At 35.1% G+C, this 25,451-nt stretch overlaps 1 protein-coding gene across 1 annotated transcript; it reads left to right on the top strand.

The window, feature by feature from the left end:
• Positions 1-298: 298 nt before the first annotated feature.
• On the top strand, positions 299-24,594 carry LOC112051152 (proton channel OtopLc-like). The gene is made up of 15 exons (XM_052882221.1): positions 299-445; positions 3,118-3,285; positions 13,941-14,014; positions 14,537-14,604; positions 14,891-15,041; positions 15,410-15,518; positions 16,263-16,412; positions 17,188-17,338; positions 18,297-18,493; positions 19,236-19,391; positions 19,723-19,846; positions 20,164-20,260; positions 20,907-21,062; positions 23,004-23,253; positions 24,159-24,594. Exons 1-15 carry the CDS (start codon positions 299-301, stop codon positions 24,477-24,479), a joined length of 2,319 nt encoding a protein of 772 aa, XP_052738181.1. The 3' UTR covers positions 24,480-24,594.
• Positions 24,595-25,451: the final 857 nt, after the last annotated feature.

Here is a 25,451-nt window from a genome sequence, read left to right on the forward strand (position 1 = left end):
GTTGTGGAAAGTACATATCTATTTTATACTGTGTGTGAGTGATCATAAAAAAAAATCAATGTCTCATTAAATAAAATAAACGTTAATTTTGTACAGTGATTACGTCTTTATTTGATTGATAAGTCTCACGTGATAACGGATGACAATATATTTTTTTCATTATATTTACTCTTTTAAATAGCGAATTGATTCTTTGCACGAAGGACATGTCGCACTTCCGTATAAAAAAGAACTTGAAAATGTTATGTTGATTGTGAATTGTTAGATATTCCGTATACATTAAATATTTGAAGTGAAAATGACTGAACCTAATGCAGGAAAAGGCGACATTTCAGAAGAAATATTGAATAGGAAGAATCTGGGAGAGAAAAAGTATCATTCGGAAACATCGTTGCAGAAATTTGGTGAAGAGAATGAAGAGCCAGAAGCCACGAAGGATCCTGGAGTATGTACACCACTATACAATATTATTGTTTTAATTTTAAATTATTTTTCTATCCTACTAATATTATTAACGCGAAAGTTTGTATGGATGTTTGTTTAGAATTTTGTCACTCTTTAACGCTGCAACTACTTAATCGATTTGGCTGAAATTTAAAGCGAAGATAGATACCCTGGATTAATACATAGGCTTATACATATAAACTTTTCATCCCGGAAAAATCCATGGCTCATGGATTTTGAAAAGTAAATCGCACGCGAACGAAGTTGCGGGCATCCGCTAGTTCTTAATAATTTGAAAATCTATACTAATTTTATAAAGAGGTAAAGTTTGTGGTATTGTATTGAACTGATTTTGAAAATTCTTTTCGCGCTAGAAAGTCACGTTATTTATGAGTGTCATGAGCTAAATTTTATCCCCGTATTCTCACCGGCACAGGAACTTCGCGGGGAGTCTGCTAGTCACACTAATAATAAAAAGGCGAAAGTTTATGTGTATGTTTGTTCCTCCTTTCCGCTACGGCTACTAAAGCGATCTGGCTGAAATAAATAAATAAATGGAAATAGATTTTACTCTGGATTGACACAAAGGCTACTTTTCATCCCGGAAAAGTCCAAGGTTCCCGCGGTTGAAAAACTGAATTCCACGCGGACGAAGTCGCGGGCATCCACTACTCTTAAATTCAATTAAAAATGATACCTATCTATTTACAAACAAAGTTAGATTTGATTGTTTACAACTCTATAACGTATATAGAATATTATAGTTTTTAATTACACAAGCTGCTTATAATCCTAATATTACAAAGGGAGTCTATGGGAGTTCTAATCGCACGTTATTTGATACAAATAAAATATACTTGGATAGGACATCAAAAACGTCTTTCCAAAATCGAAAAATTAATGTCAGCATAAACTTACCTACGAGTTTATAGAGAGAGATCTTACTTTAATACGAGTACATTCAAAGACTGCTGAAATCATTGCTTTTCCTTTCAGCTTAACAATACTGAAAAATACATTTTTTTGACTTGACATTTAATAAAATAATATCTGCTGAGTTCCACTCTTCACTACAATGCCCTTATATTACAGCCTTTCTTGATGAGTACTGTTTACCAAGATAGAAATTAGCAATGAAGGTAGAAAACGCATGTCATTTGATAACTTATTTATTTTAAATTATATAATATAGTTTGTTTATAAAATGTTATATTAACCATATGTAATTGTAATAAGCTTATTAAACGAATTTATATTCGTTAATTTAAGAACAAATTAATTATAATTATTATTAGGTGTGAAATGACCAGTAATTTATACCCTCGTTTTTAATTTAATTATTGGTAAACAGTACTCATCAAGAAAGGTTGTAGTATAGACAGAAAGCACCTATCAGATATAGATCTTTTTTTACGTTTTTCTTTTATAAAAGCTAGAGCAGACCGTTCCGAGTGCAACTCGCAGTCCAATCCAGTTACAGGATATTTACGTTGGGGATTTGGTCCACAGTGGAGCTTGCCATTTACAAGAGCACGTACTTTATAGGTGTATCTTTCACAGTTTTTCGAGCAACCTAAATTTTTTGCCTTTTGGAAAAATAAACTCTTTCCAAAAAAAAATAAACTTCGAACGGGCGCGTAAGTCCTGTTTTAGTGACAATTTCGCTATTGTACTATTCCAGATTATAATCTATCTCTAATCTAAATTTTATCTATATTAAACTCATAAAGACCTAAAGAGGATGAAGAAGAAGAAAATCATACTCCATGTGTGCATATTCATCTCACCATCAAAGGTTCTGTATTCGTTGTTATTATCTGACTTTTTTATTATTATTCTTTACTAGTTAGCTCTGTTGTTGTAGTTGACTGCAATCTCATCTGATGGTAAGTGACGATGCAATCTAAGATGGAAGTGGGCTAACTTGTGGAGATGAGGATGAAAATCCACACCCCTTCTACACGACATCGTACCAGAACGCTTAATCGCTTGGCGGTACGTCTTCGTCGGTAGGGTGGTAACTAGCCGCGGCCGAAGCCCACCAGCCAATATGGCAATGACTATGAAATATTGGATTTTTCTTTATTTCAATAACAATTAGTAGGTCTAGGTAGTCCGCAGTTAAAAAGTTAATGTAAACAACCCGTGCCGCGGAGAATACGTTAAGACATCGGTCTTGGTCATTATCAAAGAGTGACATTAATTCCCTGAGCCTGGCGGGTATAGTGTTGTGTGTTGTGAATAAAAAAGCCTGCAATAGAGTGCGACCTCCCTCCTATACTATAGGAGGTCTATGTCCTGTATCAATTTGTCGTAAGTCATTGAAAAACTAGTAATGTTAAAATCTCGAGTCACGGTGTTAACGCACTATTTCATTGATCTACTAATATTACAAAGAGGTATAGTTTCTCGTATTGTAGAGGTAATCTCTGGATCTACTGATCCGATTTTGATAATTCTTTTACCACTAGAAAGCCACGTTAGTTGTGAGTGCCATACGATATATTTTATCTCCGCATTGTTACGGGAGAGGGATCTACGCAGGTGAAACCGTGGGCGTTAGCTAATTTTTGTATAATTGGTTATTTTTATCCTCTTTTCGCGAGTATAGTATTTTAATATGTATGAACAACGTATGCTGAGTCAGTTAGGCTTATAATGATGTTTTTTCAGGTGCTCAACACATCGGTGACTGCGCTGTCGCTAGAGGACGCGCTAGCGCGGCGCCGGGCCGTGTCTCAGCCAGGCCCGGCGGGCGGGAGTCTGGTCACCGCCACAGCGGGCCGCACGCGGCGGCGCCCGCCTCGCAATGTCATGTACGCCGCTGATCTCGAAAGAACTGTGAGTATTGAATAGAAGCAGGCATTACTTTGACCTTGACCTATGGTCCCGAGACTTGGTCGCTAACTATGGGCCTCATAATAAAGCTCAGAGTCACACAGCGGGCGATGGAACGAGCTATGTTAGGAGTATCTCTGCGTGATCGAATCAGAAATGAGGAGATCCGCTGAAGAACCGAAGTCACCGACATAGCTCAAAGAGTTGCGAAACTGAAGTGGCTTTGGGCGGGGCACATAGTTCGAAGAGCCGATGGACGTTGGGGTCCCAAAGTGCTGGAATGGCGACCCCGCACTAGTAAGCGCAGTGTTGGACGACCCCCCACCAGGTGGACTGACGATATCAAGCGAGTCGCAGGAATTCGCTGGATCCAGTATTCGTGATGTTTGGGAGTCCCTAGAAAAGGCCTATGTCCTGCAGTGGACGTCCATCAGTTGATAGATGGTGAGGCATTACTTTGCAGAAGTTCAATAAGCTGTGAGTATTTTTCTTGGTTCACATTTGTACATTGTAAGAGTCAATCTCCTCAATCTCCTAAGAGTGTTCGGTTTGAAACGATCTGGGTGACGGTGTCGCAGTGATTCGTCAGTTTGAAGCGCAAAATAAGTCAATCGAAACATAAATATAGTTGAAGTATCTAGCTATTTCTAAAAATATGAAACCCACATCATAATGCATTCAGTAGTTAAAAGGCTACAGCGCGACAGACGGACACGCAAACAATTTCAATGTGACGTCACATATTTTGGTATGACTGGTAGGTAATTATAACCAGAACTTATTATTTTTACTTCATATCTTCTTAGCGGATTAAAGTCATCATACATTTAGATATGAGGTATAATTTTTTAAATTAATTATTATTTATTATCAATTATTTATGATGTTTATGCATGACTAAACAAAGGGGCATGGTAGCTTCATACGTACAAAAACATAATTGCGAGTAATTATTGAAATCTTTTTATGGCATAATATTAAATAATTAAGTACGTAAGTATTAATGAGTCAATATAGAAAATCGAATAGCTATATTAAACGATAAAATCTTAGATACATGTAATTACTCGTAATCGATAACTATCTATAGTTACTGCTTCAAAAAATCTTACAATTAAAATTACAAAATGAACATTTTCAAACAGTACGATCTATTCAATTAAGATTATTATAAATGATGGACATTTTGGATAGGTATTTGAGGAAAGCTTAAAACATGTTCTGTACTTCTCCTGTACTGAAGATAACTAAGGAGCATGGGGCTAAATCAAACAATATATTTCCTAGGTAATCTTACAATAATTAAAACTACAATATCAACATTTTTAGACTGAATGTTCGATTAAATTACGTTTATTTAGATCGACATTTTGTATAGGTATTTGAGGAAAGCTTAAAACATGTTCTGTACGTCTCCTGTACTGAACATGGCTAAGGAGCATGGGGCTAAATCAAACAATATATTTCCTAGGTAATCTTACAATAACTAAAACTACAATATCAACATTTTTAGACTGAATGTTAGATTCAATTACGTTTATTTAGATCGACATTTTGTATAGGTATTTGAGGAAAGCTTAAAACATATTCTGTACGTCTCCTGTACTGAAAATGACTGAGGAGCATGAGGCTAAATCAACCACTATATTTCCATGGTTAGGTATACTTTTTTTGTAATATGGGGATAATATATAGCCTTCCCCGATAAATGGGCTCGATAAATGAAAGAATTTTTCAAATCGGACCAGTAGTTCCTGAAATTAGCGCGTTCAAACAAACAAACAGACTCTTCAGCTTTATGTATTAGTATAGATAATTATTATTTGAATAATTAAATAAAAAACCGAATTAGATGGGTTATATTAATCAGATTTAATTCCAGACCTTGCAATATCAGATCGTGAGAAAGTAGATTATCAATAGCATGATCAGTGTATTTTAATGTCCTGCAGCTAAGAGCAGCTTAATTTACTTATATCTAAAACTAGCAGTCGCCCGCGACTTCATCCGCCCTAAGACCTCTTTAATTCAGCCCTTACAGTAGTATCGCGTATCTTCTCCCGTTTTCCCAACATTTCCCTTCACTACTCTGCTCCTATTGATCGTAGCGTGATGAAAAGTATACTATATACTTGCCCAGGAGCATGAAGAATAATTGTACCAAGTTTCGTTAAAATCTGTCGAATGCATTTAAAGAAACAAAAATTCTAAAACGAACATACAGACAGACAGATTAGAACTTTACTGATTATCAGTATCGATCACTAATCACCTTTTTATAGTTATTTTGGAAATATATTTCATGTACAGAATTGATCTCTCTACAGATTTATTATAGGTATAGATTGTTAGTACCTATAATATTATCATGACAACGGGAAGCTACAATTATTGCAAATTAACCAATCAGCCATAAATATTGTTATAATCTTAAAACCAATACCTATAAACAAAATTATTCGTAATGTTGGCTAAAGTAAACACACTGCAAAACCTAGAGTATAAATATGAACTACGTAGTGTGTAAGTAGTGAATTATCCGGATTAAAAGATTACACAGTCATATCCATTATGAATAATTATCCGCTTCTACATACAAATAAAGCTGATTTCTGCATTTTTTTTCATAATCAAACAACGAATCTCGAGGAAATTAAAATATTATCAAAAATTAATTCTGATACACAATCTGTGCTGATTGATATATTGATTTATAATCTCCTACATTAAGTATGAACCGATTTAATTTTGCACGTTTTGAGGAAATACACTTCTTTACGCCGCTTCCTCACCAGAGTGCTGTTAGCCACCAAAATGTACCTACTGTAAATGTAAATACAATATAATACTATTAATGTAAATGTACCTATGTATCGTGCAAATGTACATTCTTAGTTCCAGTTCAAAGCTCGCGATATAGATTCTCTCTCTCAATAAAATTCGAAGCTTAGTCGAACAAATTAAATTAGCTATTAAAAATTAGCTATTAAGATTAATATGACCTTAGGCTGCTTATTAACTAGACAACTACGAGTAAGCAGTGGACGAAGTCAAAGCCACATCACGTGTGCAGTGGTGTGCATACATGCATTAAAATACTGCATACCCTAAGAAATGTCTTCTTAATGCTTATTAAATTACAGATACAGATTTTTCGACATTTGCTTAATTTTATTACTAGTGCATAACCTGATCGACAACCTTATGCATATCACTGCACGTGTGTCATCTTCAGTCATTGTATCATCAGTAGCGGGGTAGCTTATCCTAGCCACCTAAAATGGTTGTGTAATAGTTTCATGATTCATAGCAAACTTTCTTAAATATTTATCTAGATTTAGATTCATATCTACATCAGGTAGTACCTATCTACGCAATCGAATTAATAAGTACCGTACCTGTCTATCATTAAATTTCATCATTTATAAAAATACCGCACTATTATGTTTTTTTTAATGTCGCTACAATGCTACAATCTTTTTATTTAAAATAACTTACTCCATAAAATGCACTGCACTAAAAATCCGAAGCATTATTACGTGAAAAAAGGAGTGTGAAGTTATATTTCATTGCAGTAACAAATCACTAAAATAGGTATAACTATATTTTTCGGGTAATTTTTTTATATTCGGATACTAATATAATATTTTTCACATAACTGCCAAATATAAAAATTTTGAAGGGGTCAATAGAAGACCCAGAGAAAGAAGGCATTGAGGATATCATAAAAGGAAAGTAAGTAGGCAGATTAGATAATAAAATAGTGAGCTGTACACAAAAGAGGACTGCCTTAATATTTTTACAATGTGATTGAAACCTATACAAACCTATTGAAACCTATATAGGATGACAGACTTTACATTTATTTGAACTTAAATAATATGATTGAAATGATGAAAACTATTAAAATTTGAATCAATTTTTTAAGAGCATTTGAAGTTGGGCACTTCTGATTTAGAAATTTTCTCTAGCGCAATCAAAAATTATTATCAGCAAGTTAAGGTTGAGATAATATTATTTAGTACTACAGCCCTACTTGATGTGTACTGTTTACGTGTTTTCCAACAAACAAATTAGAAATTAAAGTAGAAAACGCATGTCATTGCATAACTTGTTTATTTATTTTAAATTATGTATTGTTTGTTTATGAAATTTTATTCTAAATAATATATTAACGATATCTAATTGTTCTAAGCTTATAAATCGAATTTATTTTCATTAATTTAAGAACTACTTAATTATAATAATTATTAGGTGTGAAATTACTAGCGATTTATACCCTCAGTTTTAATTTGTTTGTACACATTGAGTAGGGCTGCAGTATAGATGTTTTTTTTCTAAATAAATTTTCTAATAAGTTTTTGACGGCTTCTCCTCTCTTGCCACTGAAGGACATAATTTAACCACCTACCTACATCTGTACTACTCATATTACGTAAGAACAAAAGAACATACTAAATATAAACATAAACAAAAATATCGCTGGTAGGCAGGAGGTTAATCAAATCAATATGAAATTCAAATCTACAGATCGTTACGGTTCTAGCGACGTAGGTACGAGTATGTAGTGAGTACTCAATTTTATAACTATTGTTTTTTTACTTCAGACTGTTAATTACACTGATTACGTAAGTCAGCGACAAATCCTTAGTCATTAATTATTGTGATTAGATATCCACTGGTCACTGTGCTGTGACGTCGACCACGAGACTAACATTCCAACAGATAAATATCTAATTAGCATTTCTATTTAATTTATGGTCATCAAACAAATAGATTAATTGAATAATATATTTAAGGATTAACGAATGAGCCAAAAAGATGCCATTGTATATCATCAGAACGATGAACTTATGTTTCTGATAAATTTAAATTAAATTAATCGTAGCTTTAATTGCCTCTCGTGTATTAGTTTCTGGTATCATCGACGCCATTTTCAATAATAGTCCGTTAGTAAAAAAAAAATCGCTACACTTTTTATATACTCCGCACCACAATAAAAGTCCCGTAGACGCGGCGCTAATGTAATAATGGCACTCATTGTCATTTGTTAATGGCGGTCTTTTTGTCACTTGCGTAAGGAGCTGTCAGTTTAAGTTGAATTCTTAGCCACGGGACTTCTTTCGTGGCGCGGAGTCTATCTAGGTAGGCTGAAGGAACAAACAACTGACCCATATGATGTTAAATTCAAAAATATCGCGTATAACAGAGTAACATTGCAGTGAATGCAAAGATCATTCTAATACAGTAAGAGCCTCAATAGCTCAACGACAAGAGCGGTCGGACTCATCACCGAGGGGTGGTGGTTCGATCTCGATCAGCCCCGTTGGTCTACTGTCATACCCACTCCTAATACAGTCTTTCCCGACTAGTTGCAGGGGAATGGAAATATCAAAAAAAAATATGGAAAATATTCTTTTGAAAAAAAATACAGTGATTGTTCTGCCCTGCGCCCCTCAGTTTAACCTATGCCACATACCTACGGTTTTAACTGCACAGTTTTAACTAAACAGTCGAACTGTTCAGTTAAATCGTCCGTGTGTAGTGTTCGTCAGTTTTGACTGTACAGTTTTTTCAAATGATTCTGATTGAAATTGCGATAGCGATAAAACTGTACAGTTGAAACGGCGCAGTTTGCGCAACTGGCCTAATGCGGATTGGCAGCCTTCACACACTCTGGTATGCAGGTTTTCTCACGACGTTTTTCCTTCACCGTTTGAAATACGAGATACTTAATTTCTTAAAATGCACACAACTGAAAACGTGGTGCATACCCGGACCGGATTCGAACCCACACCCACCGGAATCGGAGGCAAAGGTCATATCCACCGGGCTATCACTATCTATCATGATAAGATTTCCCTGATTAAGCTCTGTCACAGAGAGCTGTACTCCTATAACACGTCTCGTATAACGCAGATATGCGCTGACAGAACTTTAATTGCGTAGATAGGCACTGCACTGGGGTCGTTACTCCTATAATGACCGATTTGAGTACACCGTACTATAACTTGATGCAATAGTCCAATAGACACTGTCACTGACTGAATATTAGTTGTTAGTTTATTAGTAGCTACGAGTAGATAGCTACTCCCGGTTCTACACATGCGTTTATATGCAAAACGAACGGCTTCACGCGTCGCTTAAAATAAATTATAGTCATTTAGAAACCTGCCATAACTTTTTGTCTTACAATTCATCAAAGTCTTATCACAGTTGCATTTTTTTTTATTCTTTACAAGTTAGCCCTTGACTACAATCTCACCTGATGGTAAGTGATGATGCTTTTAACGTGTGTAACAAAACATGTTATATTGCCTCACGTAGGTCTGCTTTGGGAGGCACCAGTATGTTCTAGCGGTTTGTAGTCCTGTTCTAAAGTAGCCCTATATTTCCTACGCCCTGGATTTAAGTTAGTAAGAGTAGATATAAAACAACCTGTTGTTTTACGTATACAGGGTGCTCGGGAGTATTTCCCGTAACTTCAAGGTGTTGACGGGTCCACTTATAGGAACCGAACTGCATAGCTAATATGTTTTTTACTAAAAAATAAAAACTGTTTTATGTTATCATACAAAGTAATTCAATTAATTCCGACTATCCATGTAACACACGCCTTTATCTATCCTTGCATTTTATAATGATGCGTAAACGGGTCACATTTTAAGTTCTATTTACAAAAGCAATATTATATACCCCGAAAATATTAATTTTAGAACACACGTTTTCTGTACATTTTTAATTAATTTTCGTTAAAGAATATAATCCCAGAGTTATGGTAAATACTCTAGAGCACCTGTATATCCTTGAGAAATTCCCTAAAATACAATGTAATGTTTCCCTAAAATACAATTTACTCTTACAAAGGATCAAAATAATAAACATGAATATTAAATTTTCTAATTTGTACGAAACCTTTTGTGCGGATTCAATTGAAACTATGCTATTATGGTTTTATTGCTAACTTCAAGTATATAATGATGCGAAATGTATAAAAATACTAACCAAGTTTGAAAAAAACCAATGTGAAGGTGACCTAACAAATATATTGGCAACTTGTTTTCCCACGTTTCAGAGTAAATTTATTTTATGCTCCGTCGATAGTTCAAACAGTATATTCATTTAATAGGTACCTGTCTGTATGCATGCAATGATTTTTCAACGAGAAACACAATCATGATGGGTGTGACACAGTTTATACGTTCACCTGTAGAGAGAATGAATTATTTATTCTTTTAAACTCACTGTACCAGTAAATGTTTGAAAAATGTATAAAATTTAAACCATTCTTGACAAAAGAAAGGTTAATGATATAACAGTGTATATTAGTTTATATGAGCCGTGATAGCCCAATGATGTGACCTCTGCCTCTGATTCCGGAGGGTGTGTGTTCGAATACAGTCCGGGGCAAGCACCTCAACAACTTTTCAATTGTGTGCATTTTAAGATACTAAATATCAACGGTGAAGGAAAAACATTGTGTGGAAACCTGCATACCAGAGAATTGTGTGTGAGGGCTGCCAATCCACATTGGGTCAGCGTGGTGCACTTTTTCCCTACCCCCTCTCATTCTGAGAGGAGACTCGAGCTCAGCAGTGAGTCAAATATGGGTCGATAATGATGATAATGGTGATGATTGATTAAATAATTTCTGACGTACAAATCATCACTAAATTTCATTTAAAACTGCTGCATTAACCCTAACGGAATTCGGAACAGAGTTCGAATATTGAAAAAGAAAGATATTTTTATTTGGTTAGAAAAAACTTAAAACTAAGCTTTTATATTTTTAAGATTGTTTTAGATTATTAAAAAAAAGAGAGAAAAAACGAAAGAGCTATTACAGGACATTCTTTAATTAAAACTATAACATCCAAAGCACTTGAATTAATTATTTAAGTAGGTACATGAAAGCATACCTGTGATTAAACCCAATGTATTTTTGTAATTCAATTTAATGTATTAGCGGTAGATTTTCCTTAATAAATAAATAAATAAATAAATAAACAAACAAACTGCAACAAAAAACAACCTGCATTGGACCTGTACGCTGGGTCTTACCCCCACTACAAGGATATTGGCCTATTCCATAGCGGACTGGTGATGAAGTATCATAAGCCTATAGAGTCGAATGATGAAGCAATCAATCAATGCAAATCAAAATTACGTGTTAATTACCAGCCATTCCTACTTACTTCACTTCGTTAAAATAATAAACAATATTGAATACCGTCAATCCTCTCACTGTATCGAGTAAAAATAAAAGGCAATAGATTGTGTGTAAAAGGCCAGGTACAGTTCCATCGCATCAAGCGAACGCGGCCCGTGTTTGTGAGGCGGGGACTCTCGCGCAGCCAACTGTAAACCTTTTGAGTCCAGTCGGCCGCGCGCCACCCCCACTAACCACCTCCCCCCTACTAACCCCCTGCCGCCCAGCTGTAAATACCGACTGCGGACACATCGTGCCGCCCCGACGCCTCGCCTAATGAAAATTCAATCTCTTTACTTTTTTTATACACAGCCCGTTAACTGGCCTCGTCATAAATGGTCAATATGAATGTTCATTAACAGCTCCAATGGTTGCCTTCAGCCATCAAAACGTAATTGAGTATCACGATGAGCGGTAGTTCGTCGTATCTTTTTTAATTACGTTTCTTCTCGTGTGAATAACTAAGACCCTGGAAAAAAAAATACTCGTATATTAAAGACGAATGAAAAAAATTTAATGTTTATAGACTCGATTTGAGAACCTCTTCCTTTTTTAAAGTCAGTTAATAACAGATAAACTAATTTGTCAATAATGATATTGAGAAAAAACAATTTTTCTGTCCATTCTGGATTTTCGAAATCAACATTTTTTACGTGAGAGAAAGGGAAGCCAGACAGAGTGGCGTTACGTTACAAAGTAGTTTACCCTCCCAAAAGAAGTTATACTTCAATAACAATGTTTGAATCTAATTAACCGACTTCAAGAAAGGGGAGGTTCTCAATTTCATTGGTATGTTTTTTTTATATTTTAATGTTGATTCTTAATAAATATAATGTGAGTAGTACAATGCACTTCATTGCACCACCTGCTCACAGCTATTTTTAGCTTTTATAGGTAACATAAAGATTAAGCAAAGTGTGTAAATACCGACGATTGTCAACAACATTAGGTTATTGTTTACATCATTGGCATCAATCATTACCAAAAACTGAATTTCATTATCAAATTATCGTAACAAAATCAATAAAACGATAATTTCCTCAAATTCTGATATATGTAATCAGATTTAAGAATAACAAGAGAACCAAAATGAAAAAATACCTTTATTTGCCTTGATGAATTATATAATTTTATAAAAGTATAATAATGTAAGTATACCTACATTTTATACTATACTAGCTGACGCCGCGCGGTTTCACCCGCATGTTTCCCATTCCCGTAGGAATACGGGGATAATATTCCTATACCCTTCCTCGATAAATGGGCTATCTAACACTGAAACGATTTTTTTAAATCAGACTAGTAGTTCCTGAGACTAGCCCTTTAATCAATCAAACAAACCAACAAACTCTTCAGCTTTATATATTAGTATGTGTATCTCAACCATAGGGAAAGGAAGTCGGGATCGAGGTGTTTTTAGGTTCTTATACGTATGTATAGCTTGCGGAACCTACAAGCCTATGTCCTATGTCCTCTGATACGTAGACGATTTCCCGATTGACCTCTACGTATCTACTACGGCTGATAATGATAATGATAATGATTATGATCAACTCGTTGGTAGTTTGTTAGACTTTTCTATCGTTTGTTATCAATCCGTATTTCGCTCACTGCTGAGCTCGAGTCTCCTCTCAGAATGAGAGTGGTTATGACAATAGTCTACCACGCTGGCCCAATGCGGATTGGCAGACTTCACACGCTCGGAGAATTAAGAAAATTCTCTGGTAAGCAGCTTTTCTCACGATGTTTTCCTTCACCGTTTGAGACACGTGATATTTAATTTCTTAAAATGAACACAACTGAAAAGATTAGTTAGACTTTTAGATATAATAAATTGTATGGAAATGGAATGAAATTATTTTCAAGAAAATCAGTGTGTCCGTTGAACTCTTGATTTTCTTACAACACAAATATCACGTTAATATAATCTATGAAATTATATCAATGTAGACAAAAATGCAACCGAAATACCTCGGCATACTTCAAAAATTTGTTTATTTTATAGCTTTTCACAAACGTACGGTGGCTTTTTTTGTTTCACCGAAAAATTTGTTTCGAGACCGTGGAACGCGGTAATGGGATTATAGCCGAATACAGGCTGGTGTCGATCGAGAGAAACAAGCGTATAATGAAGTTATTAATCCTATTTTGCCTGGCTCTCGATGTTTCATACATTTTTTTAGCTCTGGTGCAAATCTGAGCACCATTTCTGTGACCCGCGACTGCGTGCAATTTAGATATTCACAAATTCCTCAGGAACCATGTATGAAAAGTAGCCTATGTATTAATCCAAAGTAAAATCTATTTCCATTCCAAATTCGGTGCAGTAGTTGCGGCTTGGCGTTAAAGAGTAACAAACATCCAAACAAACATCCATACAAATTTTCGCAGTTATAGTGTTAGTAGGAAGTATTGTCGTTCGTGTACTGATAGAGATATTTGTTAACAGGACTCGACAGAGGGACCGAAGTTGATTTTGAGTAATAGAGATGATTATTCATTTCCTCCTACGCCATTAGGTAAGTGACTCTATTTTTTCACGAATATTAACCATATTATTAAACATTAGTAATAGATATTGCTATATTTCTTTCGACTGGTGATGTAATCAAAAGCTTGTGCTAAGTAGTTATTGTACTGTATTTGAATGAAATATGTCAATTTTACGAACTTCAACTTTTAATTTTAACTTTACGTAGGTATATATCGGACAAATTAAAATTGAAAGTTAGAATGGCGACTTTTGTGAGAAATTATCCACAATAGAATACCTCCTCAGATTTGCTTGTTGAATCTTTATCGTAAATAGCTATGAACAATCTCAATCACGCCTGCTGTCAAACAAAGAATCTGCATCATAATCGGTCCATTCACTGCCAAAGAAACGTCAAACTTATAACAATCATATTTTTACATTGGTGGATAAAAATTAAATTTCACGCATTGTAATATTTACGCAGGCTAAGTATTTTCTAACATATTGTGTTTTGTTAATTTAATTGTATTGTTTTTCTGTGTTTTTTAAGCTTACGAAAATACTCCAAGTCCACTTTCATACAATGGAAATGGAAATCTTTATGGAAACTTTAGAAATGGAGACATTAAATCTCTCAGTAAGTACCAATTTTTATACCAGAAGCTCTTACAAAAAAGCTATAATTTTTTTTTAAGTAACATCATACTACTTGTATTACGATGAGTTCTTACCATCTTAATTCAAAACATCTCTTGCTCTACTCTACTAACTAACTACGAACTAGCTCCAGGGACCCATATAACATTATCGTCAAAGATACGGAAATGCAGAGTCCCACAATTGGCTACTTGACAGCTTTCGAAAAAATGATTTTTTATTTATATAGGCTTATTTAAAATTTCTAAATTGGCAATTTTTTATAGATAGCTATCGTATGAACACGCCGACGGAGCTGCGTGGAGGCACCACCCCGCGCAAGCGATCGGTCGCGACCATGGACGCGCAATCCCTACGCTCCGTGGAGACGCACGCGCCGCCGCCCACCAGTCCGGAGGAGAACAGTCGCCTTACCATGTAAGCAACATCCTGTTAATATATGAACTAGCTATCGTATGAACACGCCGACGGAGTTGCGTGGAGGCACCACCCTGCGCAAGCGATCGGTCGCGACCATGGACGCATAAATGACTGGTCCTAAATATATTTTTCCCGTTTGTCAGCTTGTCTGTTCACTCTTATTTCCGAAACTAATCACCTAAGCGTAGTTTAAGCAATAAAGCAGCACGTAGGTATAATTATGTATAAGTATATTGTAAAGACTTTGTTTCATTTAGTAATATTTATATCAATACCTAAATATCCAAATGAAATAATACAAACCTAATTTAAAATTAGTAATATTTTAAAGTAAATCTTTATTATACCATTATTTTTCTTTTCAGAAAATACCTCAGTTTGATGCTAAGCTGCATGTACGCAGTATTACTAGTCACGCTCGGTTTCATAGTTTACATCACCGATCCATTTCTAAGGCACATGGCACCATCGCCGGTAATTATTATATATTAGCACCTAATTAATATTTTGCCATTAATAATCTATAACTATATCTATACTCTATACATGTATAAATGAAGCTGAAGAGTTTGTTTGTTTGTTTGTTTGACTGATTGAACGCGCTAATCTTAGGAACTACTGGTCTAATTGAATCCCATTTATCGAGAAAGGCTATAGGCTATATATTATCCCCGGGAACGGAAACCACAAGGGTAAAACCGCGCGGCGTCAGCTAGTTTTCCCATACAATTATATTCTAAAATATTGGCATTAGTAAGAAAGTATTAAGAAATAGAATAGATAAGATAAGAGAGAACATACAGAGAAAATGTTAATTATTGTATACAGGAAGAAAATTTTTTTAGTGCGGATATTTTTATATTTTGTACATAAACAAAATTTAATAATCACGTATTTTTTCTTTTTTTTTTTAACTCAAAAATAACAAAATTATCGTTAGCTAAAGTTATTTACTTTTGAACAGAATTTTAGGGTCACCCTATTGTGCGTTTATTTTATTTTCGTTTGATACCTAAAGAACGTCACCAGATCACTTTTAAGCTGAATATATCTTGTTTAGTAATAATATGTACATTATTTTGTTATTTTAGAGACATAAATTAAAAAAAAAATTACATAAAATGTATCGAACTGTTTGTAGATTTATATTCTATTAATGATACAGAACCACGAAAAAAAATATCCGCACTAAAGACCGAATCACCCTGTATTTTTCAGATATATTCTTTAGTACTCCTGGGAATCGGGTTTCTGTATCACGTCTACCTAATAATAGACATCGCCAGATACAAACGGGTGGCGGTTAAAAATCAAAAAATCAAAGGCCTCCACAATAAAAACCTTCAAGAGTTTTTCAGAAAACAAGAGGTGAGGTTTTACAAATGTACAGACGTCCCACATCTTTATTCGCATAGTTTTACTGAGAATACGGGGATATCATATATCTTATTATTTGATAGAAATATAGCTTTCTAAACGAATAATAAATAAAAAATTAATTAAATAATGAATTTAACAAAAAAACGTAATCGTAATATCTATATTAGATTACGGACACTATATACGTACAGTTACGTAATTTTTACTAGATTTTGTATTAATTACACCCCGATCCCGCCGACGCGTATTTGACCTTATGCGGGGTTGTTTTCAGGACGGAGGCCTTTAGGTTCGGTCCCCAGCTAGGCCGATTGAGGGTTTCTTAATTGGTCCAGATCTGGCTGGTGGGAGGTTTCGGCCGTGGCTAGTTACCACCCTACAGACAAAGACGTACCGCCAAGCGTAGCTTAGAACCATTTTTTTTACTTTTTAAAAGTTACCACAATCTCATCTGATGGTAAGTGATGATGCAATCAAAGATGGAAGCGGGCTAACTTGTTAGGTTGAGGATGAAATCCACACCCCTTTCAGTTTCTACACGATATCGTACCAGAACGCTAAATCGCTTGGCGGAACGTCTTTGCCAGTAGGGTTGTCGTCTTTGACTAGCCACGGCCGAAACCTCCCACCAGCCAGACCTGGACCAATTAAGAAAACGCCGGGGATCGAACCCAGGACCTCCGTCAAGTAAATCCACCGCGCATACCACTGCGCCACGGGGGCCGTAAAGGATAGTATTTTATGTAATAGTGGATTATTACAGGAGGAGTTTGGCTACAGTCCTGGTGAAGGCACTCCAGGAAGCACTGCTTCTCAATCGTTCCCCTCAGCAGCGCTGCTCCCCATGAACCATGACTACTGCTTCAGCCATGGGCGGCATTCAGGCAGCTTTTACCTGAAATTAGGAGCAGCAGGTAAATAGATACCTATTTTAAACTGGATTAACTTAAATTAATCTAAAGCGTTTAAAAAAAAGCTTTGAAAGTATCAAATATGGTCAAGATCATTCATAGGTCATACCTTTAAGCTTTAAATGGAGTTTCATATTGTATTGTATGCTCTAACTAAAGGCCAATACATAAAAAGGCCGTTATAGTTGGTACATGACCAAATTAGGTTATCTTCATTATTAGCCGATAGAGGTCACTACTGAACATAGAGCACTACTATGGACCAAACAACACGATTTTGAACCGCTTTGATCGAGCGACTATTCGGTACATACAGCTACCTACAGCTAAACAAAAGATTAGTAGTATAGTACGCGGTTTATAACTTGAACCATGAGCAGTAACTCAATTTTGGGTGTTAATACATAACCATATCAATCTACCACAGCCAACCATAAAGAGTGTAAGTATTACATATAATTAATGTTCTGAAATAATTAATATAACAAATTCTTCGCCTAAAACACAAGAAGGGTTATGAAAAAGTATGTATCAACAATTAACATAAATGAGAGTAAACGTATTGAAGAGCTAAAATTAAGTCCCAGCAAAATTATCCAGTGTTATTTTAAATCACCGAATCCCAACACCTCACAACATGTAGATGTAGATACTTACTTTTTGTATTATTTTTTTTTATTACATCGTCACGCACGCCACAATTGATAGCTTTAAGTTTTTTGTTTTCTGGGCTATGGGGAAGCATGCGTTGAACAATTCTACTTACTTGCCGGGACCTATATTTACCATTAGCGACGCGGTATGCATAAAGAGTTTTTACAGGAAATCGCCAATTGTATACCCAGCTCAGCGAATTAATGCAAAGTAAAACAATCATAGCTATCGTTATCAGTGACTAATATTAATGTAATCAATGAAAACAATGTCGCGGCATCGCAATAAAACCATGTTTGTTTTCCAGGTTTTGCACTGGGTCACCTTATCCACTCGGTCCTTCAGATAACAGTGCAAGTAGGCTTTCTGGTAGACGATGATATCGACAACGATGAATGCATAGATTATCCACAGTTTGCCTATGATATCGCAAATCCACTGTACTGTTTTGTACAGCTTTATTTTATCTTCAAATACTCCAATGTTCATATATTAAAAGCACAGGTACGTTAATCTAAATTTAACATTTTCTATAAGGTTACAATATTTTGTAATTGAAACATAAAAAGTATTAGGTATGTTAATGGAATTGTAAGACATATGGCGCTTGACTATGAAATGAAAGAGAAAATTTGTCTACTAGCTGATGATGTGGCTATCCATTTATGTCAGCATAATAAGAATTAGTTTAGTAATTTCGGGGACCTATTGGCTACGACAAACAAAAAAATCTTTCGTCTTCTTATTAGTATAGATAGCCAAATTCGAATTTTTCACGCGGACAAAGACGCGTTTGTATGCTAGTAAACACAAGCAAATGTGTGGTGGTATCGATAAAAAATAATTTAGAAATACAGTTCATAAATAGATAAGATCATGATAAATGACCGTTTTTAACGACCTCCGTGGCGCAGTAGTATGCGCGGTGGATTAACCAGAAGAATGTCCTGTGTTCGATCCCCGACTGGGCCGATTGAGGTTTTCTTAATTGGTCCAGGTCTGGCTGGTGGGAGGCTTCGGCCGTGGCTTGGTAGCATCCTACCGACAAAGACGTAATCTCCAAGAAATTTGGATTTCCGGTACGATGCCGTGTTGACAAAGGGTGTGGATTTTCATCCTACTTCTAACAAGTTATCCCGCTTCCACCTTAGATTGCACCATCACTTACCACCAAGTGAGATTGTAGTCAAAGGCTAATTTTTAAATAATAAAAAATAGAAGAATAATAACAACAATCTTTCGACAGGGTTTAGCCCATTTTGGGTTCATGCACATGATCGGCAGTAGTCTGTGTTTCTGGGTGTACAACATTGTTCGAGAAACAGTACTTGCTTTGTCGATTTACGCCGGTATACTATACGGAAACAGAACAATAGAAGAAGAACCACACGAAGAGCTTCCAGTATTTGGTAACACATTTTTCATATTACATTTTATATTTAACTAGCGGACTCAATCAAGCTTCGCTTTGACTAATGTGCGTTTCTTCTCTATCCTTACCTACTCCCACCCTACTTACGCAATCAATTTATGATTAATTTAATGTTTCTATTGCATATAAAATTGCTTTAAGCATTTTGCATTTTATTCCACGTGAAATTTAACTGTATCCACGTTCATTCGTATGCAATTTTCTTAAAAATGTACTGAGAGTTTTTGTTTCACATATTAATATACCTTTATGCAACTGGGCTATTATAACATTTGATTTGGTTATTCTTTTAGTGCAGCAGCCCAACCTTGATATAAGTGTTCTACACAACGAGAACTGCACAGGATCGCAGGCTATAACGTCGATTATCGAAAACTTTTCGCCCTATCTTTACCCATTCGGCGTGGAATATAATATTCTGATTGGTAAGTATTTTCTAAACTGTTAAGAATAGTGATTTACTATAATTATCATTTGATTCATACATTAAATTTATTATTTTAATCATATAATATCATTTCATTAAATAATTTTTCAGTTAAGGACTCACCAGTGACAGACTTTTCTTTTATTGAGCCTTCTAAGCCAATGTACCTAACAATAAATAATTAAATAAATAATCTACGTTATCGAAACTTACTTTTACGGTATTACTGAACAAATTGACTGTTGAACTTTACATCCAATTTAAAAATAAGACTTATAGTATAACATAACGGTATAATAATTAATTCTATTTCAGTTGCTATTTACTACATCATTTGGAGTCATATTGGAATATGTGATAACGAAGATTCGGACAGTAGCTCTGGCTCAGGCGATAACCAAACAGTTTGCAAGTAAGTAAAAGAGCAACAATCAATCAATAACTTAACTGACATTTATATCGGTTAATAACAAGAAGACAAAGAATCAAAGAAATGAATGAAGAGAACGAACGAATAATGGGCAAAGTGACAAGGGCTAGTAGGCCTAGGTAGTACTCTAGTAACTTAACCCTGCGACCTGTAGTAATACAAAAAGACTAAAAATGGCAGTTGTTTTCTTAGGTCAAACACATTTATATGATTAGTTGATGGAAGAAGCGTATGGGTGAAAACGCACCAGATGAAAAGTAAAAAGTTATCACCTACGTCAGATAATGCGCTACTTATTAACAGCCGATGGCTGTCCACAGCTTGACATAGCTCTCTTACATGGACTTCCAAATAAGTCAGTCTCAAGCCGCCAGTATCCAGCGGCTCCCGGCAACCCGCTTGATGTCCTCGGTCCACCTAATACGTCCATCGGCTCTTCTATGTGTCCTGCCTATTGCCACTTCAGCTTCGCAACAGTCGGAACTATGTTAGTGACTTTTGTTTCATTTGCGGATCTCCTCATTTCTGATTCGATCATGCAGAGAAACTCCAAGTATAGCTCGCTCCATCGCCTGCTGTAATAAATTTGTTTATGTGACTTTCAAGTAAAATGATATTGTTTCTGTAGAATACCAACAGCGAGCGAGGAGAATGACTACACAAGTAATATCGTGGTTCACGCGGACTGCCATGCCTCTAACAAGGGACTATTCCTTGGCCTTGTACTAACTGTGTGTGTTGCTGGGTTGCTCATACTTGGATTTGTTTTTAGCAGCGTTGGAAAGTGAGTATATTGGATTGTTTAACCCTGTTTTATAATAAATAAGTAAGAATAATTGCACAAAACTGAAAAGTTGGAGATGCATGCCCCATACTGGATTCGAACCCACACCCTCCGGAATCGGAGGCAGAGGTCATATCCACTGGGCTATCACAGCTCACGTGATATTAATATTTTAAGTATATGGATTGATAACGACGAAGAATAATTATTAGTTAACTACTACCGGACGACGTGACTCCATTCGCGTGAAATTCTGTTTTTACAAATTCCACAGGAACCGTGGCGTTTTCTGGGATAAAAAGTTACTTAAGCTATGTTCCAAGGTACAATTCATCTCTATGCTAATTTTCATCCAAATCGGTTCAGTGGTCTAACCGTGAAAAAGTAACAGAGACATACTTTTGCAAATAATATAATAATATTTTATTATTCTCAATAATCAGAAGAGATTATTATTTTTTTATGGCAAAAAGTACAATTAAAATTCAGGAAATGATGACTTATGAACGGTTAAATGGCATCAACATTTTAATTGTTATCGCGATTGCAACCAAATTATCTTCGATAAATAACTAAAGCAATAATTCTTAAACACGAAATTTAGGTTTGTAGGTAGTTGACAGGTATCTTTTATTGAATCGCTGTATTTTAAATCATGAATTAAAATATATGTAACTGTACTGTATTTAAAGATTTAAATGTAAGATTACTGTTTTGTAAAGTCACAGTAAATATAATATTTACTGTGGTAAAGTGCTCTGCATATATTCATACACACATTCGAACTAAGCTGATTGATCCATTCGATACATCAACTTTTATAAATACAATTTTGAAGAAAATAGAACGATACCAAGAAAACATGTACAAATAACCATTCATTAATAAATTGTATTATTTAAATAAAGTGATATAGATATTAGATTATTAAAAGATCTCGAATTGTTATGATATTGTAATCATGAATTAATCGCAACCAATCTTAAGACTACGGTTATTTATCTAAACTTAAGAAGAGATAATCTTTTGCTGGTGGGAGGCTTCGGCCGTAACTAGTTACCACCCTACCGGCAAAGACGTACCGCCAAGCGATTTAGCGTTCCGGTACGATGCCGTGTAGAAACCGAAAGGGGTGTGGATTTTCATCCTCCTCCTAACAAGTTAGCCCGCTTCCGTCTTAGATTGCATCATCACTTATTATCAGATGAGATTGTAATCAAGGGCTAACTAGTAAAGAATAAAAAAAAAAATAGCATATGCATTTACATTAAAAATGTGAACAAAGTCGTAAAGTAAAATATTAATTTTTTTTTTTTTGGTGATGAATTTTTTTTTACTCTTTTATTTCATAGTGTGGGGTATCGTTAGATAGGTCTTTAAAAGATATGATGGGTCCTTTACCAATATTTTTCGATCTAAGGATCCGTTTGTAAAATATTAAGATTTTACAAGCTAATCTTTGTGAGAGTAAAGTGTCCCCCACCCTCTACCGTGAAAAAAATCGAGAGAGTAGGATATAATATAATGAATATATTACGAGGTAGGTAAATAAAGTTATGGCCGTAATAATAGTTATGGCCTGAGGGATATTGTTCATTACTATTTTAGCCAAAAAAGCTTGTTGACGTGCGCACTTCGCACTCTGAACGTCGTAGCTGAAAACATCGACATCTTCTCTTGTACTCTGAGTGAACTCACAAGGATTGCTGAGTGGTGTATTTGTACTAATTAGGTAATATTAATTGTAATGTATATATTTAGGTAAATAGAATTAAGTTTTAGTTTTATAATATAGTACTAAGCTAGCGAATTAGGTGATACCTGTAAGGCTAGTTTTAAGTTATGAATAAATAAATAAATAAATAATAAATAAACATACACGAACATAGTAATACTTGTAAGTACACGTAAAATCAATTTTGAAAAATACATTTGTTTCAGTGAATACCTCGAATTGGGCTACTTTATCAACTCCTGCACAAAACTTGGACTGCACATAATGTTGCTCTTTGGTGTGGTGATTGCTTTTAACCAGACAAGGAAGCTGGATATTAACGAACACCCTGTATCACTCCTCGATGACATCCTCCTGTTCATATGTTTGCCGGCTTTCTTTATGGAGACTGTATTTTCAATGATTGCCACTATCAACATATTGAATGTTATCAAATCTATTGACGTCATGGTCATGGTAAGCAATTTTTTTAAGAGTTAATGACTTGATTGGCTTATAAACTATATTGTTTTATATGAAAACTCAAGTAGATAAATCTTATACTCGTAACTAAGCAGGTGTTACTACGTGTAGGTGTATTGATTCTTTGAATATAAATTTTAATAATTTATATTCAAAGAAGCAATTATTATTTCAAAGAAAAATTTAATGTAATATATATTTTTTGAATATAAAATTAAACGGTTTTTATTCTTTCAAAGTTAAATTATCTAAAAAATTTCATTTTGTAAATTAACTTTAAACATTTTTCAAAATGTTTCGTTTTCCGTTATGTTCTCGTATTATTGCCGCATCAGATTTTTACGTAAAATAGCGAAGTATGTTTAAGCAGTTTCTCTTAAATAAAAACAATATTCCTTTTTTCCTATAAGTAGAGCAAAAATGTGTGTAAAAGTCCAATGATGATTTAACCTAATCCCTTGTCCGGTATTTTAACCCTGATGCTATTAATTGCAATATTACAAACGATTAAACTATACTAATAGTATAAAGCTGAAGAGTTTGTTTGTTTGTTCGAACGCGCTAATCTCAGGAACTACTGGTCCTATTTGAAAAACTCTTTCAGTGTAGATAGTCCATTTATCGAGGAGGCTATAGGCTATATTTTATCGCCGTATTCCTACGGGAACGGGAACCACGCCGGTGAAACCGTGCGGCATCAATTAGTTCTAAATAAGAAGAGTAACATACTCTTTTAAACTTACGTGCTAAAGTAAATGTAGCATTTAAATTTCCTGATCACAGCGATATGGCAGCCTTTTTGTATTCTACTTATTTAATCGTTATTTTTCTGTTATATCGTTTATTTCCTTGTTTTGTGATGTAAATATAAATAAATAAATCACAAATTCCATCCACAGGCAGTCCAAATCATCATTCAAACAACTCTCCTAGTGGATGGACTCCGACGATGCAGTAACAGTCGCAAGCTACGGCGATCCAAGCCGGGCAGAGAAGTTCTCATGTTCTTGCTCATCGCCAACGTAGCCATGTGGCTTATACACACCTTCTCCTACAAAGCGCCCGACAGTCTCGACGAGAGATACGAGTTCTACGGCAAAGTTCTGTGGAGCATCCTCGGCCACGTCTGCTTGCCGCTCATAATGTTCTACAGATTCCACTCTAGTGTTTGCTTTGCAGACATATGGGGTGGAGCGTATAAACCTGGCTCAGATCATTAGTGACTGTTTTTGTATAAAATTTTGTGTGATATCTCGAAAAGCACAATTATGCAAGAGGACATAACTAATGTGTTTTTCAAGTACTTATTAGTTAGTTAGTTATGATGCGAGAATTTTTGAGGGTTGGAAAATTGCCTCCCGTAGTTAGTGTTTATTGAGATATCACGTTTTTGAAGCAAAGAAGCGATTTGTAGAAATGAATTAGGTTTTTTGCACATATAGTTAAAATTAAGTTAAGTAATATTAGGGCTCGTGACAGCACTTTTAGATAAGTGCCGCTTAGCTTATTCACAAATTATGTCTGTAAACTCTATGTCGCTTGACATAAAGTGACGAAAGTTGTTTTTAGACTATCCAATACACTTGGTGAAATAGGCGCTAAGTCAGTCATTTTATCAATATAATAGTTGAAATAAAATTTAATAATATTAGTTAGTGATTCTGCCAATATATAATTAAAATTAAGTTTAATTAGATTAGCGAAAATGTTATCTTTTATAAAGACTTGTATATAGCTAAATTATTAACACTATTGTAATACAGAGAGTTTTTAATTCGTTATTCAAATTCCCTTAATCCACATTTCCGTAGAGAGATTACATGTAGGAGTATTTACACCTATTTGGCTATACAGGACCACCGATACCTATACATGCGATGCACAAAGCACGTATCAATTCGGCGTCTTAGCTAACCAAGTCGGAGAGGCAGTTAATTAGTTCTACTGCCCTATAATACAATTACCGAATATTAGGTTAAGTACTCGGGCGGTCCGACATCGTGCAGGCAGCAGGACGCACTTAGAAGCCGAGATACAAACTAGTTAACGGAACAACCTCCGTACATGCATAGCGTTGTGAACCGCATGCAGCCGTATGGTAAACTGTCTAAAATTTTATTACGATAGGTGAGATATTCTATGATAACAGGGTTTTTTTTATTCTTTACAAGTTAACCCTTGACTACAATCTC

The sequence above is a fragment of the Bicyclus anynana genome, chromosome 6 (assembly GCF_947172395.1).
Source record: "Bicyclus anynana chromosome 6, ilBicAnyn1.1, whole genome shotgun sequence".
Classification (NCBI taxonomy): Eukaryota; Metazoa; Arthropoda; class Insecta; order Lepidoptera; family Nymphalidae; genus Bicyclus; species Bicyclus anynana.